We start from the raw sequence: 18,146 nt of genomic DNA, 5'->3' as shown, positions 1-18,146 counted from the left end.
CTGCATGCAGGAACAGGAGGAAGAACATGATGTTAGCAAGGGTTCTGGATGACTTGTTTAACTCTCAAAAACCTTAAAAATATCAGAAGCTAACTGTAATATCTAATTTTTATGATATACTGGACTCATATTAAGACTCTTGTCTTTTTGAGCTCCCAGAAGTCATTAATAAGAAACATTTCAAAAGCTTTATTGTATATAAGGTGCTCAATCCTCAGTCTTACCAAAATCAGGGTAAGTACTGTATATCTGACTGACCTGGAGTCGAAGAAGGTAGTCCACAGTGCAGATGATGACATTTATAGTAGTTGTGCTGCCTGTCTGAGTTCTTAAGTAGTTCTGAAAATCTGAGGATAAAAGGAAAAGAAAATTAACTGAATTGTCAAAATTAAAGAAGTCTACTTTTAAAAATTCAGGCAGACGATAATGCACCAGGTGCATCAAGTGCTGACTTTCAGCTTTAATTCAAGAAGTTTTATAAAAATTTAGCATTAACTGTTTAGGAATTACACAGTTCTATATACAGTGTCCCGTGGGGAGACCCAAACAGACGTGAAGAAGATCTGTCTAGAGCAAAATAAAGGCCGCCAGAATGATGTGGACCCAGCTGAAGAGAACAGCCCAAAACAGAGTTCGTTGGCGTGGTGTTGTTGTGGCCCTATGCTCCACCAGGAGTCTACAGGCTTGATTGTCACGGGTTGCCGGGGCAAGCCGTGTGTGAATTATTAACGGACCCAAGATGCAGACTGCTTAAGTTGTGAGCGAGCTTTATTAACAAAAGGGTGAAACAAACAGGGACGAGGTGGACGAAAACCAAAACTTAAGCGTAACCTAAACTGGGAAAAGCTAAGCAAAAACAAACCTGAAACCTTGAGACATGAACCAGAGATGCAGGGAGAATGCACAGGAAAATGGAGGGGAACAACACAAACGAACCAGCAACTACTAAGACAGAAGACACGACTTAAATACACTCAGAGAAACACAGGGAGATTACACACAGGTGGGGGACACAGCTGGGAGTGATTAACGTGACGAGACCAGGGAGGCAAACTGAAAACACTCACATAAGACGCAGACCTTCACAATAAAACAGGAAACACATACACGTTATGACACAACACACAAACTTAACACGGACTGGGGGTCACACAACATAGGAACATGAAAAGTGAAAACAGGAGAGTACAAAAACCCAGAATAAACAAAACCACAGAATAATAATAAACTAAAACGTAAACACGGAGTCACAGACTCCGGACCATGACATTGATGATGATGATATACAGTGTCCCATTTTCAGAGCCTCAATCAAAATTAATTTAAGGAAAATGAAGTAAAAACAATATCTCAAATTGATTTAAAGCTTTGAAGCTTTTCACTGTAATTTATATAAGAGGCCCAGTGAGATGTTAGTGCAAGTGATGGAGGCTATCATAAAGTTTAAAAACCAAAATAAACACATCAGAGAGATGACAAAAAAACTTTAGGAGTGTCCAAATTAGTCTTAAAAAGAATGAATGCAAAAGTGCACAATGAAACAATTATATCAGTGGTTAATAAAAACTGCTTCACAACTTCTAACCAATCTTTGACATATATATGGAGAGAGAGAGACAGGGGGAAACTCAACAAACTGGTCAGGAGGGCCAGCTCTGTCCTGGACTGTCCCCTGAAGTCCATCGAGCAGGTTGGGGAGGAGAGTCTAAGCTAACATCCATCATGGACAACACCTCCCACCCCCTGCGTGAGACTGTACAAGCACTGAGCAGCTCGTTCAGTAGTAGACTTTTAAACCCGCAGTGTAGGAAGGAGCGCTACCGCAGGTTATTCTTACCAGCAGCTGTCAGACTCTATAATGCAGCTTAACATCCTGTTGGTCATCTTACTCACCAGCTTGTTTGTTTACTGTACATTTTATACATAACTCTGTAGATTTGATACATATCCCTGTCCATTTTATAGATATCTCCGTTCAATGTTCACCTTGTGTCTTCCTTTTATATTTTATTTTTCCTTGCTGTAAGAGCTCTGTAACACCGAAATGTCTCCTCCATGGGATAATAAAGGTTTATTCTATATTCCCCGCTCATATTCAGCCAAAGGCAACCAGACCGTGCTTCACAATGCACATGTATAATGATGCTGAAAATTTCATTTATGAAATACAAAACTTAATGCAGAAAGTCTAAAAACAAGTACAACGGAAGGTGGCATCACTCTGTCTCATGGAAGATCACTAAATACAGCCGTGGTGTTTGGTGAATAGACTTGTTTTATTTAGTTCAGCCATGACTTACCATTATTGTGGCCCTCACAAAGAAGTTGAAGGAAGCGGAAGAGGTCACATGTAAATTCATCGTCTGCCATCACTTTCTCATCTAAGATGAATAACAAAAGGCATACTAATTAATCTGTGCGAAAGCAGGTTTCCACAGTCCCAGGACAGAGTCCCAGGACTGCTTTTATTCTGTTAGAATATAGTGGTAAACACAAGATTATGTATATTAGGAGTAAAGGTTAACGCTATAGAGGAAGTAAAAGAAAATGCTAGGGTACCTTTAGCTCACGTTTCTTTAACATTTTAATGTTCTTTTGCAAAACTTGAATTGTATCCTTTTTGACTTGATCTATTTGACTTCACCTTACAGAAGTTGTAGATAAAGATTCAGACCAGTTTTCTTTCTATATAGTTTATATATGTATATATATATATATTGTGGTTACATTTCACTGTGTGTTATACTTGTATAATTATGCATGTGACAAATAAAGAACCTTGAACCTTTAACCTTGAACCTATATATATATATATATATATATATATATATATATATATATATATATATATATATATATATATATATATATATATATATATATAAATATATATATACATATAACAAATTATAAACAAAGAAAAGGGAAAAATGCACCATTAGATCAAAATATCCAATCATTTTGTCTTCGTACAAGAAAATATAAAAACAAATAATTATTTAATTGGAAATTGTAATTTTTAAACACTTTGGAATTTTGGAAACAATAAATTGCCCATATGCGTAAATGCAGGAGTGAACGTGAGTGCGATTGGTTGTCTCTGTCTTAGCCCTGTGACAGACTGGCGACCTGTCCAGGGTTCTACCCTGCCTCTCACCCTAAGACAGCTGGGACAGGCTCCAGCACCCCCTGCAACCCTGAAAAGGATAAGCGGAAGCGAATAGATGGATGGATGGAAATGATTTTTTCAAATGACCAGTTATAGAAAGATTATAGAATTTAGTATTCAGGTCAGTTTACCTTCATTAAGCGCACTCATCAAATAGTTAAATATTGTAAACCAACTTTATATTGTTTATCTACACATTTAACACTGCTGGATTTAGATTTTATTAGCATTAAAAGTTAAACAGTAAGCACAAATGTTATTTATAGGAATAGTTCATGAGTGGACATCATTTAAAATGACATTATTATTATTGAGATTCATGTTTGAACTTGAAGAGCCTGTGACTGTGATGGAAGGTGAACAAATGTGTATTGCAAACCAGCTCAACATTTTTTAACACAAAATATCTGCACAACTCAGATGAACAAGAAGTGTCAGCCACATCACACTGTAGTGGACAATGAAAGTACACATAAAAATCACAAAATAACAGAAAAATACAGCTGAAAAAACAGGACATGGATACTGATGGTAAACACATAAACACAGATATAACTTCCACGGCACACCATCATGCAGTACAGATCTACTGAACTCTGTAAACTCCTGTTAGCTATCAGCTTGGATGTTGGGGGAAAATCAGGGGGGAATGCAGGAAAATGCACTTTAATAACCACTTTTTTCAATATTTTTGAAGGAACTGAGAAGACTTTCATAATTTCTTTGCAATAGAATCTAACCTAAACATTGCACTTTGCTACATATACTGCAAAAATATCAATTTCACAGTTCTCTAATAGCATGCTATCAGGTAAAAACAGCTTATTTCCAAAAGATGCACAAGCATGCTTCGATTTAATCATGAATGAACAACAACAAATCATAACAAAGCCATGAGGGGGATGCCAGGTTTTTCTTAAAACAACAGTCATGGACACATGCCTTGGGAGAAATATGTTATCATTGTGACTCATGTTAAATATTCCCATAGGTATACCAAGCAAAGAGGTAGCAATAAAGTCCGAAGGCTACCAGAACCAAATACATTAAAGGTATATGATGCAGCAACAGCTGGAACTTTAAAAAGACTTCATTACTTGTTTCTTACCAAATTAAACTATCACATCATATCATATGCTGTGCACAAGCAGAGAAGAAATGATGTACAAAAATATGTACAAATAGACGCTATAACAGGGAGATACTCAAGGACTGAGATTCTACTGAGCTGCCTTTGGACTGCCTCGTTGAGCTTTTTTTAACAACAAGCACAGTAAAACATTATGACCTGATATTTCATAAACAATACTACGATACCGATGAAGTACAGCAAATCAAAATGAAAATGATCAGAGGTTAGCCTGGCCATTTACGAAGTTTGTGAAGACCAGCCCGGAACGGGAGACGCAAACAAACTACATTTAAACTATGGAAATAAGAGCGACGCAGAGCATAAAAAGTTCCTACACTTTAGCTTCTAGCACAATTTGTGAATGAAATACAAAGAAATAGGAAGATAAGACGATCACATTTCATTCCCATTGATCTATACTGAGACAGAGATTGATGGAGTTACAGTAGATCTGTCATAAAACACTCAAGAAGGAAAATTAAACTTCACAGCCACTTGGATACAATGAATAAATATATCAACATATTCTAATCTACCACTGACCAAATGACTCTAAAGCTTAATTTTACTGGGCTCTTGAGTGTGAAATGAAATGCATATTAAGTTCACAGCAAGGAAAAGGCTAGTCAAAAGAAGAAGAGCTACAAGGGACAGAAAGGACAGAAAGAAGGGGGAGAAAGAAAGAAAAATATATGACAGCAAAGTTTCATTTACCACGTTCTAGCTTCTTATCTTTGAACCGCGAGAGCAGCAAATTGATGCGTAGGAAGGACATAGGCATGAGGAGTAAAGAGTTGAAACAGGCAAAGTGAACAAGATGTAGGGAAGAGAAAAACAAAGAGTCGGAGTGAGTCCAGAATTCTCATGACTGTCAGCGAATGACAAACATTTTCATACATTAACAGTCAAAATGCTGCGACTAACACACATGTGTCATGACTCCTTGACTCTGGACACATGAAAAGATATCTGTACCAGGCATACACATACAGGCACACACAAATGCACAGAATAAAGACTGACACTAAGAAAATATTATATTATATCACAAAACAAAGGAGGAGAACAAAGATGCAGATGTTTGTATGCATTGCATGTTGAGTTTGTGAGTGACCATTAAAAGCTGTCGAGCATACTCACTGGTGCCTTCTTCTGAAACCATCCCAAGTCCCTCAGCCTTGTTCTGTCTCTCAAAAGCGTTCAAGTCCAAAACACTGTTAACAGCAAACATTTAATCAGCTTAAAAAGTACAAAAACTTGCATATCCCCTCCAACGGCAAGCAGAAGTATAACATCGACGTAACCATAAATGTATTACAGACCTGCAGGTCTGCATCAGAGACTGAATGCTAAGGAAGAACCCCACATCCTTTTTATCCTTCAGATAGTCCAGCATCCTCTGTACACAGATGACAAGAGCATGATGACAACAACGCTCTAATGAAGATGTCAAGATGTAGATAGGCAGTAAAATAAATTTTGTTTCTTAAATCTTTTTAGCCTATAGACATAAATATATCATACTCATGAAGGCTCTTTACCTGCTGTACATCACTGTTGCCTCCATTGAGGATGGAGATTCCCAGTTTGAGTGTAGAAGAAACCATGGCTCCAGGTTCACCTGAAACAAGCAGATACCGCTCGTACAACAACTTGACCCAACCATGAATAGCGAAGCTGGATTCTCTTTGCCAAGATAACAACAGATAAAATGGTAGGAAAGGTTGCCTACAGTTTTTTTATAGCAGGGGAGTCGAATAAGTCTGAGGGAGAATGAGCTGTGCTGCCTCTACAGCATAAAATGAAGTGGGTGCGATGGGTTGTCCATGACGGACAGCAGTTTGAGCTGTTATCCCCCAAAATTTACACTTCCTACTCCCACTACTTTTTTATAAACAGGTTCATCTAAAACAGATAACGCTTGGTTCATAATTTTCAGACAAGTGTTTGTGTGTGTGTGTGTGTGTAAGAGTGTGCTACTATGTGTCTGTGTGCAGATCTAATGTGCAGCAGCTACCTTTACAGGCGCTGATCATTTGCAGCACCATCTCTGCAGCACCACGGTTGTGCAGACGGGACTGCTGGTACAAGAGCCTCTGTTTCTCCATCTCCTTTTCCTGTGCAGCAGAGTAGCAAGAAAATAGCTGTAACCCTGTCAACAGAGACTGCACTGCCCCCCGCACTTACACACACACACACACACATGTACAGGCACACATACACTAAAAACACACACATCCTGATAATCTTATTCTAATTATAATTTGCTATTGTATTTGCTATACCATTGGTCCTGATGTCATCCAGAGTTGCTGGTTAATAATTCGTGTTATGTAAGTAACACAACTTTTTACACTTTCATTTATTTTATCACCTATGAAACAGCTTCTCTTAATCTTTCTTTGTGTTAAGCTCAGTTAAGTGAGCAGATTCTCACTGTTTCCATCAGATAGTGGCCAATTTGTTTCAGTAAATGCTAAGCTAAACTATTCTTTTCAAGTGTTGAATGAACTTGTAAAAAAAAAAACCAAGCTGTTTTAGTGTTAATACTCAGGACTCTTAAAGACACATACAATTCTCTTCCAATGTATTAGTGTTGGAGACAGTTATTCCAGTTTATGATATCTAACACAGGTGCAAACATTCAATTGCAGCAATCATTTCATCCCAGATTGTAACACACACTTCACATATTCTTCTTAGGAAGCAACATCAGTTGCTGGAGTAAAACAACATGCAACCCCTGCTTCCAACAGAACAGCTTAGGGTTGTTCTACTTCACAGCCTAAACTTATATTTTATGCTACCTGGAGTAGCCTGTCTGTATGTGATGCTTGTCTGCTTTTTAGATAAACTATAAGACCCTAAACTGAAACTGAGAAAAAGTTGCTTGCTTGACTAAATATTTTCGAAATTTAGAGTTTTGACTTGTCACGATATGAAAATAAAAAAGACTGTTCGATTCAAGAACTTTGAAATATTTACTCTGAAAAAGGCTGATTGGTTATAAACACAATTTAGTTATACAGCAGCAGTCTTTGTCAAATTGTCAAATCACTCATCACCCTTCAGATTTATTTGAATTAGATTAATAAAGGTATGTGATGATATTTTAAAACTACTGAACACTAGACAAACAAATGAGTCTGCACATCTGCAGACACTGCATACTGTTTAATATAACATATTAAGATTAAAGTGAATAAAAAAAACACACAAACTTTAATGCTGCATGACGCAGTATTCTAACTCACACTATTCGGACTATACTTCTCTTTTTTATATTATTCTGTGGTACAGTACAAATACTATAATAATAGCAGGTAATGAACAACCATCCTGTTGACAAAAGAGGTTACATTTGACCCACCCACTGCACATCATGCACAGACCCCCACCCAAAGCACCCAAACCTCTACCTAACCCTCCCTCCGCCCCCCTCCCTCCCTCGTGAGCCTGAAGTGTTTTAAAAACATGAATGCACTTTTCTCTGGTTACAGAGATTCCGCTCAGCATAAGAGTATGAATAGAAAGAATGGAAAGAAACTGTGTGAGTATGAATGAATGTCTCTGTGAATGTAGCTGTTGTAGCGTATGCTCGCATGAGTGTGTTTGGGCTTGGGGCGGTATATGTACGGCTGACTGTGCAGGCTTTTACTGTATTCTTGGTGAGCACAGAGAGGGAAACTTGTTAGCGCTGTCCAATTCAAAGGAAAGACAAACAAAAATCAATTAGTTATCAGATGTTAGAACTCAGGTGAGTCTATATGGGTGAACACAGTCAAATTAGCAGGTGATTACATGAGTTGTGAGTCAGAAAAGGGTGGTGCATGTCTAGAAGACACTGACCACAAACTCTGAGACTTGCACAGGGGACCTGTTAGGGATCCTGTGCTATGGCTTAATTAATCGCCATTATCTGTTTCTTACTAAATTAAGTCTAAAAGGGGCAACATCACAATTTATGTATCAGGTTCCAAAAGGAATCACCATAGCTGCAACATCACAGTGTCGAAAGACCTTAGGCTTGGAAACTGTGATTCTGAAATTTTAATAGCTAGTACAGACTCACTTGTCTGTCTTCACCTGGGTTTTATTTTGAATTCTTTAGCTGCCGTCATCTCTACACTCGAGTCATGCAATTTAGAAAAAAAAAAAAAACATTCTTTCAGAATATTGATCCCGACTGGTGTGCAGAGTCCAGGAAAGGCATGCACAGGTCAGTCCACCACAACAGGAAATAGACACGTGGTGTGAGTTTACGAAAGGAAGACAGAAAGGGAAAAAAAGAGAAATGTAGCAAGAGTGGGGTGGGGGGGATGTGCCGAGTGTGATGTCATGGTGTAGTCACTCAGTGCGTGGGGAGCTGCTTCTCCGCTGACTCCCCTCTGCCTCCCTTCCCCTGGTCCCCCCATACCATCTCTGTCTGTCGCACCTCAAAGGATGGCTCCTCCCCCTCCTGTTCTCCCCCTTCGTCCTCCTCACCAATGTGGCAGCTCTGAATGCAACAGACAGAATGTCAGTGAATTATTCTCTTCTGAAGTTCAGCTTCAAGATCTATTCCCATTGGTGTTTTACAGGTCTTACCTTTGCCATAATATCAGCATATGACATATAGAGATGGTCAACATCAAGTTTACTGTAAAGAAATACCACAAAGCAGGAATCAGTAAGTGTCACTGAGGAACAGGTCAGAGAACTGAGGCAGAGGAAGAAAGACGCTCTTACAGCTTTTCTGTAAGAGCTGTGCGGCTGAAATGAAGAATCAGCTGATGAAGGGGGTCAGGCTTCGTCTCAGTCTCCTCTTCCTCTTCCTCCTCTTCTTCCATGGCTTTCTAATCGTTAATAGATAGGATAAAACATGACAGACCCTTTGTGTAAAGAATAGACAATATGCCAGTAATGAAACCTTAATGAAAGTGTAACTTACTGATAAGTCATCAATCATCTTGTCTTCAAACGAGTAACCCTCGGTTTCTAACCAGTTGCGTTTGTATGCATCCAAGAACATGTTGGTTACCCTGTGCCTGCAAACAATGAAAGATCACTGACAATTAGGGATAATTAAGATAATTAGGTATAATGCCTCATAAAGCCTTTTGATTTTATTGTCGATCATGTTTTGAATAAGTATGTTGTTAATCATTACGTGGTGATGTTGTACAGAGGCGTCATCCTGAAACAGGCCACCACAGCTCTGCGACGCTGTTTAGACAGCAGCTTGTGCCAAACCATTTTCTTTGACTTGAAGGGATGTTCAGTCTAATGTACAAAAAATAAATAATTAACTTGGAAAATGTCTCTCTTTTCTTAAGCTCTGCATTGCCTGCTGGGTTATAGTCATAGGATCAGAGATAAGGACTTTTTAAACGGAGAGCCAGTTCCAGACCTTCTTTTATTGAGGATGCCTGGTTGTACTCACCACTTCAATGTGGTAAAGGACAGCAGACACCTCTTGTACTCTCTTCACCACCTTCTCCGGATCCTCGGCATCTTCTGCTTTTCCAGACATCTCTTTATAAAGAGACATCTGCCAGCGCATTGCTGGGTCCTCCACCTAAAATATAACACGTCAATGTGTATAATGAACAGAATGAATAGATTTATACAGGAATGTGTTTATTATCTTCTTTCGGTTAGTAAAGAAATAAAAAGTCTGCCTACCTTGCCTTGCAGATGCAGGTTGTTGTGCAAGAATTCCCTCACCTCTTCATCTGTGTCTTTCTACGAGTTAAAGAAACCGAGATTTGGAGGACATTTACAATCCTATAGTTTAGTAATTAACAGCACGCAGCCTCTAAACAAATTTGGGAAGGAAAAAAGTAACAGAGATATATGACTGTGGAAAAAATATTATTATTATATATATAGAGAGAGAGATAAAATCATTTCTACCCATTTTGTGTCAAAATATATGCTAACAAAGAAGCAACGCTTTTGCACTATAGCGCTCAATTCAACAAATTAATCTATGAAGCTTAATCTATGAAGTTTTTCCCAAAGAAATCACATTAATAAGCACAAGTACCAGTGAGTATCTGATCTTGGCAAGGTTGATGAGTTCCTGGTCTGCAGGAGAGCACATATTGAGGCCGATGGGAAGCATCTTCTTTAGCGCTGCTACAATTAGGGAGGTCTGCACAGAGTAGCGGTCCCCCCGTCGCTTCTTCTTGGTACGCTCCTGCTCTGAGCTGCCAGACTACAGAGAGATTAAACTGATTGAACACTTTCTATTCCATGAAGCAACTATATGGCACCAATATAAAATCCCTTTTCAGAAAATGGTTTGGGGCATTTAAGGCTTTGGAGAATATTTAACACCTAAACAACATATTTTCTTCTATCAACTTTTCATGTCATATCATGTGCTTCATTGCTGCACCAGCAACAGGTGTTACACACAATGCAGCTTCACTGTTAGTACTGCAGTGACCGGACAGGGCACATCCTGTCCATTGGACATCACAGAGAACAGCACATGGGGTCAGCTCCATCGCCGTGGAGCTCTTCTCACACACTCCTATCCAGAGGCTGACAATGCTCATTACTGTCTGTTGTCTGGCCTCACAGCACCCTCTCTGCCCTTATTGTGCATGCTTGGTGTTGGTGTGTGTGGGTGGAAAACACTCTATGGGCTTTGAGAGTCATTGTGATGATCAGGAAACAGAATCTCACTACAGTAATGCCCATCTGATAGCCCAGGAGAAGAGGTTCTACTTGCACCAACCACGTAAAACATCAAACAGTGATTAGGTTTATTTAACAATTTAATGGTGTCAATGAACATGACATAATGTAACGAGTCCAGTTAGTAAATATGATGACAGTATTCTGGTGATGTAGCGAGAGCTAGCTTAATTTCCTGCAAAAGATCCAGCGACTGACATTTGCTGCTGGTGGACCGAGCAACAGCAGGGAATGGACTTTTGGTTTAAACAGCTACTGAAAAGAGAAGAGTCCCCCAGCGCAGGAATCTCTGACACAAAAGCTGAAAAAAAAAACAAGCATCAGTGACACAAGTAACATCACAGTAGCACGGGCTCCATAACTGTATCCAACAAGGATCATCGAAAGGCAAACTATTTACTGGTCAAAGAGAAACAAGGTGATGGTACTCGGCTACAGGAGTGCACACACCAAATTATATACGCTACTGCTCTGCCGAGCACCATGAAACCTTTCACACTACTGTGATCTACAGCAAAGAGCTTTCATCAAGCTGCTCCGGACCCCTACTCACACATATACAGACACACATAAAAGCATATGTTTGCGACACATTCACACTCACATTCTTTACTCCTAAAAAACATCCCTAATATATTTGTGTATAATATAATCTCACACTTTATTCATTCACTCATAGATGTGTAGTGAAGTCTCTCCTAAGAGGAAAAACCCTGTATGTGTGTGTTTGTGTGTCTGTATACGTGTGAATATTGGGATCTGTCTATTAGCAGTTGATGAAATGCCTCCGCAAACTCAGGGTGCCATGCGATCAGCACAGCTCTCGTGCACAAACACGGTCTAACCTCTCCATCTCCGGCCTAGTGGCCCAGCGTCCAACCCCGACACAGGATATATATGGAGAAAAAACAGTTAGCAACAATCTTACTACTACACTATATAATGCCACTTACACAGACGTGGAAAAAAAGGATATTAATATTTATGTAACAGCCCATCAGTCTTCTTGTAGAAACTTATTTGTGAAATGACTGAAATGAACACTTACAGAATAATCATAAAGCTACAGCAGCTTAAAGAAAAACAATGAAATAACAGCTGAGAAAACACCAAGAAGGGCTTCCTGTTACTTTTCTCTGCTTGTAATGGGTGGTGTTAGTGAAACATTAATTATTAGAGTTTAGTTTCTTAATGTGTTATGACTCAAGATATGGAAGTAGGTGAATCAAACATCTAGAGAACAGGCAATGTTTTACTTTTACATTTCCTTTGCTCTCAGACAGTACCTTGCTCATCTTGCTCTTACTGTCAGCAGTCAGGAAGGACATGTTGTTGATCTCATTCATCACCACGAAGTTCTGCTCCTCCCTCTTGAAGTTCTGCAATATATAACACAATAAAGATGCTAAACGAGAGACGGAATAAATGCATACATATATGATGTCAGAAAACAGAAGACTTACGTGGGATTTGGACCAGAAAATGAAGACCTCACCCACCATCCTGAAAAGCTCCTCTGCATCTGGGTCTGGACAAGTCAGCCACCTTGCCCTACAGACACAGGCAGCAATAGATAGTTCTTAAAAGTGAATCATGACCAGCAAACAAAAGGGTGAAATGAAAGTGAAGATTGTTCCTGTTGAGTTTCCTGTTCTAGTGTTCAGATTTTGAATTTATTATTTCTTGTAGGTTTAGTTCCCTGGTTCCATCCCTCTGCCTCAATAACAACATTGTGCCTCATTGCAAGACAAAAAAGCGTCATATTATGCTCCCCTAAATTTCAAATTTCAATAAAAAAAAGAAAACTGAAGCAGAAATGTGTTTCATATAAAGGTGCTGCTAATCTCAGCTACCTGTTGTTGTCCACGTAGCGAATGAGCAAAGGGTAGAGAGCGTACAAGTCCCGACAGAGTACAGCAAACTCATCTCGAATGGTCCCGTTTTCACTGTCCACCTCTGTTTTGCCCTCCATGCGCAGATGATCCTCCTCTGCCACCACCTTTGCTGCACGCTTCTTCAGCTTTTCCATGGTTGGGATAAAGTGGGATTTAAGCATCTCTGGTTTAGCCCTGCTGACAATTGGCTGAGCGAACACTGGACAAGGCACAAAACATTTGCCAGTCATCTCCAAATAATAGTTGTGTAACATGTGAAAATGTAGTTGTTTACACATTATGATATGCTGCAATACTATAGCTGTGTGTCACGTGACATTGTTTTGGCTCTCTGGTAAATCCTCTGGTCACTAACCTGCTAATCTTTTCATCCAAGAGGCTTCATCTATACCCAGGTTGTTAACCACAATCTTCATGATGCTACCCAGCAGCTGGTTGAGTTGCTCGGAGGTGACAGCGGTGCAGAGCTGGCCGTCCTGCTCGGGGAAGTTCTCTGGGCCTCTCTCCCACCAGCGCGGGAGATAGTTACACAGCATGGGCAAGGTGATCTCAATCACATGGGGCATTTCTGTGTAGCGAGCTCCAGACTCAGCCAGGTCATGGATCTCTTTCATCAGAATCTCCAGTTCTGGGATGTCAGGACACAGCTCTTCTACTTGATTGGGAAGACCAAGAACTAAGCGGGGAGAGAAAAGACGAGTGAAATCACATGAAAAATAACTCAGCATGAACACTATCTAATAGTTTGAAGCATGTAAAATGAATCATAAAGGTAAAAGAAGACAGCAAAACTCACTCGCTCTCTCTCTAGGAGTCTTGGTCGTGTAAACAGAAAATGAGTTGAATTCATTTAGCACTGGTTCAAGAAAGGCTACCGGCATAGCAGCTGCTAAGTGGGCCAAACACTCGCCAAGAGCTGGTCGCTGTCTGCAAAGGAAGGAAAAAACACGCATACTCATTAGATGTCTGTATGAAATAACACATGCAAAATCAACCTTTGAAAGAATACATGCACATAAAGAAAAATAAGTGTTACTTGTTATGATATCTGAAGTATAATGAAAAAAGTAAAACTAGTTCCAGGCTTTTTTTAGACCATGTCTCTACTCACTTCTCCACATGTGGAGTCTTCACAGTGCCCAAAGAGTAGATGCTGCACATTAGACGATAGCAGGATATCTGCAAGTCGTCCACTGAGAATGTCGAGAAGAGACTTCATTAGCTCTGAGTTAGGTCCAGAGTAACAAGTCATTAATGGTTAATTTAAAGGACAAAAGCATTCTACTTACTCATGACATCATCACCAAACTGGTGTTGGGCAATGTGGTCAAACAGTGAAGTGAGGACTGGCAGCAGGGCAGTGGTGGTGTAGTTGATATTCTGTGCGACACCCTTAACCTGTAAACAACACACAAATACAGATTTCAGTTCACAAGAAAAACATGAACACATTTGTTCAGTGAGCAAAAAAAAAGAAAAGAAAACCCTCTCTGACCTGGTTTCGACTGGACACCTTGCCCAGTTTCAGATTTTCAACCATCTTCTCAATGTCATCCGCAGCACTCTCAAAGAACTGACGCAGGCCGGCTTTCACAATCTCAGGGCCTGATTTCATAACAGTCCTTAAAGAATACACAGAGAAAAAGTTTTTCTAAAAATCTCAGACAGTTTGTTTCTATTTTCTCTTTGCTTGTGGACCAATAGGGATGTTTTATGGGTATATTGTGATCTACCTGGCATCCAGTGATCGTGAGAGAATGTGCAGGCAGTTTACCACTGCAGGGGCATCCGTTCCTGAAAACATAACAAAAAAGGTGCATTGTCAGTGCAATCCTTCAGCTCTACAAGAGCCCAAATTACTGCAAATGCCACAATTAGCTGTAAACCTGGTATACAGTTTGTTGGGAAACACTGAGCAAACTCACAATTACATTACAACGGTAAAGTCTGAATCTTCTGAATCACAAATGTTAAATACATAGCTGAAACAACAATAATTATTATTTAAGAAAAGAGCATAAAAAGTTGTTAAAAAACAATTTCTTAAGTGCAATGCCACCATCACAGTTTTATTTAGGCACGTTTAAAGTGGAAGATCATATTGTGCTGGTGAGACAAGCTCACCTGTCCACTGGCCATGTAACAATGACAGTCTGCTTAAGACATATGGTGGTGAAGGGGAGTAAAATGACAACAAAGCATTCATTGTCTCATATAAGCCAGGATGATAACACACGACAAAGCTGCAGTACAGTACCACTGGATATCTGACGCCGTCACAGACATTCATGCTAACTTTATGGATACCTTTTAAATCAAAGAAACTACAGCAAACATTAAAGCCAAGCAAAAGCTGAGCTAAAGACAGAGAAGAGAAGAACTGGTAAGTTAGGAGGAGGTAACGATGATTTATTAGTTTGATTAGTATGTAAAGTAAAAGTAGGGAGGAGGAAGAAGCAAAAAAATAAAATTAGAGAAATTACACAGGAAAAAAAATACAGAGATGGTGACAGGGCATGACATCGTGCAATTTCCTTACCAAAAAGAGATACTCTGTGCCTCACCAAAGCAGCCAACTTACAGAAGATACTGAGGTAGGAGGAGAAAAGAGGAAGGGAGAGAGGAAGGGAGTATAGTAAGGGGAAACAAGGCAGGAAAAATGTTTGAAGTACACATAAAGCAAAAGGAAAGTAAAGGAGATCGTGGATATCACACAACAGGAGAAAGATGGAGGGACACGGAAGGAGAGGACAGATACTATCACACTGTCCTAGAGGGAAAGGAAATGGCAATTTTTTCAGGGCACATAATTCAAGGTAAGATTGATTTTTTAAAAATATATGGTTTTATGGCACATACCTTGCAATCATCTCCTTCTCTTTATTTGAGGAATGTCCTCCACTGCCCAATACTTTGGCAGGAGTGGAGAGAAAGTACAGGCAGTGGTTCTTGAAGTACTGATTTACCAGCGGCAAGAGGATCTATAAAAAATAACCCAGCATAAAATATCCAATCATAAATAGTATCTGCTTAGTAAAGCTACAGAATAAAAGGCGTTTCTTAAAATCACAAATTGTGGCAATTTTTTCAGTCCCTACAAGCTTCAGCACAGGATTCTGTTACAACTATCATCCTCTGACATCCACGGAAAAAAAGTACGACGAATAAAGAAGCTCACCTTGGCAAAGAATTTGATTTCTTGTTCGTGTGGTGACTTTTCCACTCTACCACTGCTAACTACAGCCTCTGTTAGAAAAAATAAAAATAATAATAATAATTAAACCACTTCTGACTTTATTTCTGGTCTAAACAGCAGTGCACACAGTATAAGTACAAAAATCATCTATGTGTTCAATCACAGTACCAAGATGAGCGATGAATTCCTGGGCAATGTCCATCCATTTAAGAAGCTTCTGAAGGAAGCCATAAGCAAAACGCTTTTCAATGGAGGAGATGTCCTGTTCCATATCCTTTAGACCTCTAGGAGTGGAAAAAAAGATGGAGGAAATATGAATGGAATTGAAAGAGAAAAACGGATAGCTCTAATCTTAAACTCTGAGAGCTCTAGCTTACCTCGTCACAGCGTATCCATTAAGCTGGAGGAACTTGAGCAGGTCCTGGGCTTTCTCCCTGTCTCTGGCCTTCTCCTTAGCCGTCAATGTGTCATAAGGCACGAGCAAAGGATGAGTGCCACCACCTAGAAAGGGCACAAGTCATTTTTTAAATCAACATATCATTAAAAAGAAAACTCCCAGTTTACTGTAATAAAAACTACTCTTGCCTTTGGACTGTAGCTCCAACTTCTTCTTCCTGCCCCAGGTGTTGTGATAGTTTTCTGCTAGCTGTTCAGCCATAGACTATGCGGAAAGAAAAAAAAAAAAATTCTACCTAGTTCTTTAAAGGTATGTGAGCAACTTGTGTGACCTATAAATGCTGGGGAAAATCTGACCAGAAGAGACATACTTGCAGCTCTCTGGAGAGGGCCATTCCTGAGATGTCTACTGGCTGAGGGCTGTATCCGTGACTTGGATCATAAGTGGCCTGAAGACAATTTAAAAAAAGATCTTGTGTGTAACAGTGTCCATGTGAAGTTTTTACTCAGTTTCTCAGTAAAAGAGAAACTCCATTGTTTCCACAATTTAATTAGGCCAAGAGAAAATTCATTTAGCATGATCCACGAATGTTCTGTTTATACACTTGTGTAAAAACCTTGCATTCCTATATGGACTTTTACCTGAGCAGTTTGAGAGATTTTGCGCGTGGCGGTGGTGGCGGCGGCCTTTTTCTCGACTTCTCCTTCTCCATCCCTTGCTTTCTCTATGGTCCACTCCCATGCTAGCATAGCTTTGATGGATTCTTTAATGGGCCAACGATAAATCTCCTTGTCCTGAGAAAAGAAGGTAGAGGGCTTTACAATTAACAACTAAGCTATACTATGAATGTCCATAACAATAGAGATTGAAAATGTGACGTCATTCAAGGGTAAAACCGCAAAGAATTCTGGGAACTCGTGGCAAGAGGTACTAGCGCACGCAGGCTTTCAATTGAAATCAGTTACACAGCGATAAAAAGACACACAAAAAACTGTCAAGAAGCGGTTGTATTATTAACTGCAATAGCCGGTCGCATGACAGCCATGAAGCCGACGGGTAAAGAGATCGTTTTTTTTTATCGATTACGTCGTTGAAGAGAAATTATTCGAGCCATGTTTCTGAAGTAAAAAGAGGCGACAGGTGGTCTGGATTACAGCCATTCAAAGACCAAATATAACGTCCCAGAACATCCAGCTCACAGGTTAGTCTGCTCCAAACATTTCCACAAAGGTCAGTGTTTTGTAGTAGTTAATACGTCATTTTTCTTAACATAATTGGTGATATAGGTTACAAGCAAGTCTGGCGCTGAACAGAAATTGTGTGCTATGCTATCACTAATTGCCCAGTACGATTACAGCGTACAATATTATTGTCACTGCTATATTTCTGTAATGCGAACCAGAAATTATTTCCACTACTAATTAATTACCGTTGAGCTCAAAGGTCCTATTAGTAAACGGTTAATGAATGTGTATTTATGAAGACGATTTGTGAGACTCGTAAACTTATGATACGTACGATGGTCTTTCGTTCTACACGGTGCATTTCAAGGTCCTGTACCCATCCGTCGGTAAACTGTACCTGGGCTTGATGCAGTGACCTGAAGTTACTGAACTTCATGAGTGTCTGCACTCACTCCAAGAACCGTATCATTATAAATATGAGCGTGG

At 39.6% G+C, this 18,146-nt stretch overlaps 1 protein-coding gene across 9 annotated transcripts in view; it reads right to left on the bottom strand.

The window, feature by feature from the left end:
* Nucleotides 1–18,146, bottom strand: part of ryr1b (ryanodine receptor 1b (skeletal)) — a 72,435-nt gene that overhangs the window by 10,942 nt on the left and 43,347 nt on the right. For 3 of the 9 annotated variants that reach the window (XM_085130879.1, XM_085130874.1, XM_085130877.1), the window contains 33 exons: nt 17,118–17,270; nt 16,847–16,924; nt 16,665–16,740; nt 16,457–16,580; nt 16,248–16,363; nt 16,062–16,129; nt 15,743–15,864; nt 15,423–15,472; nt 14,617–14,677; nt 14,379–14,505; nt 14,173–14,281; nt 13,995–14,076; nt 13,680–13,810; nt 13,239–13,559; nt 12,842–13,082; nt 12,452–12,539; nt 12,275–12,367; nt 11,834–11,848; nt 10,330–10,500; nt 9,966–10,025; nt 9,724–9,858; nt 9,451–9,563; nt 9,232–9,328; nt 9,030–9,136; nt 8,889–8,940; nt 8,719–8,799; nt 6,319–6,418; nt 5,843–5,922; nt 5,624–5,700; nt 5,442–5,515; nt 5,016–5,033; nt 2,301–2,381; nt 259–347 (listed from right to left, as the gene is read on the bottom strand). In XM_085130879.1, the coding sequence (XP_084987005.1) occupies nt 259–347; nt 2,301–2,381; nt 5,016–5,033; nt 5,442–5,515; nt 5,624–5,700; nt 5,843–5,922; nt 6,319–6,418; nt 8,719–8,799; nt 8,889–8,940; nt 9,030–9,136; nt 9,232–9,328; nt 9,451–9,563; nt 9,724–9,858; nt 9,966–10,025; nt 10,330–10,500; nt 11,834–11,848; nt 12,275–12,367; nt 12,452–12,539; nt 12,842–13,082; nt 13,239–13,559; nt 13,680–13,810; nt 13,995–14,076; nt 14,173–14,281; nt 14,379–14,505; nt 14,617–14,677; nt 15,423–15,472; nt 15,743–15,864; nt 16,062–16,129; nt 16,248–16,363; nt 16,457–16,580; nt 16,665–16,740; nt 16,847–16,924; nt 17,118–17,270 (3,390 nt within the window). The remainder of the gene's footprint in view (nt 1–258; nt 348–2,300; nt 2,382–5,015; nt 5,034–5,441; nt 5,516–5,623; nt 5,701–5,842; nt 5,923–6,318; nt 6,419–8,718; nt 8,800–8,888; nt 8,941–9,029; nt 9,137–9,231; nt 9,329–9,450; nt 9,564–9,723; nt 9,859–9,965; nt 10,026–10,329; nt 10,501–11,833; nt 11,849–12,274; nt 12,368–12,451; nt 12,540–12,841; nt 13,083–13,238; nt 13,560–13,679; nt 13,811–13,994; nt 14,077–14,172; nt 14,282–14,378; nt 14,506–14,616; nt 14,678–15,422; nt 15,473–15,742; nt 15,865–16,061; nt 16,130–16,247; nt 16,364–16,456; nt 16,581–16,664; nt 16,741–16,846; nt 16,925–17,117; nt 17,271–18,146) is intronic. The other 6 variants (XM_085130880.1, XM_085130876.1, XM_085130875.1 and 3 more) reach the window with 5 other exon arrangements.

This window comes from Neolamprologus multifasciatus, chromosome 14, assembly GCF_963576455.1.
Source record: "Neolamprologus multifasciatus chromosome 14, fNeoMul1.2, whole genome shotgun sequence".
Classification (NCBI taxonomy): domain Eukaryota; kingdom Metazoa; phylum Chordata; class Actinopteri; order Cichliformes; family Cichlidae; genus Neolamprologus; species Neolamprologus multifasciatus.
Note: the sequence above shows the minus strand (reverse complement) of the source record. Positions and strands in the feature narration are given on the sequence as shown.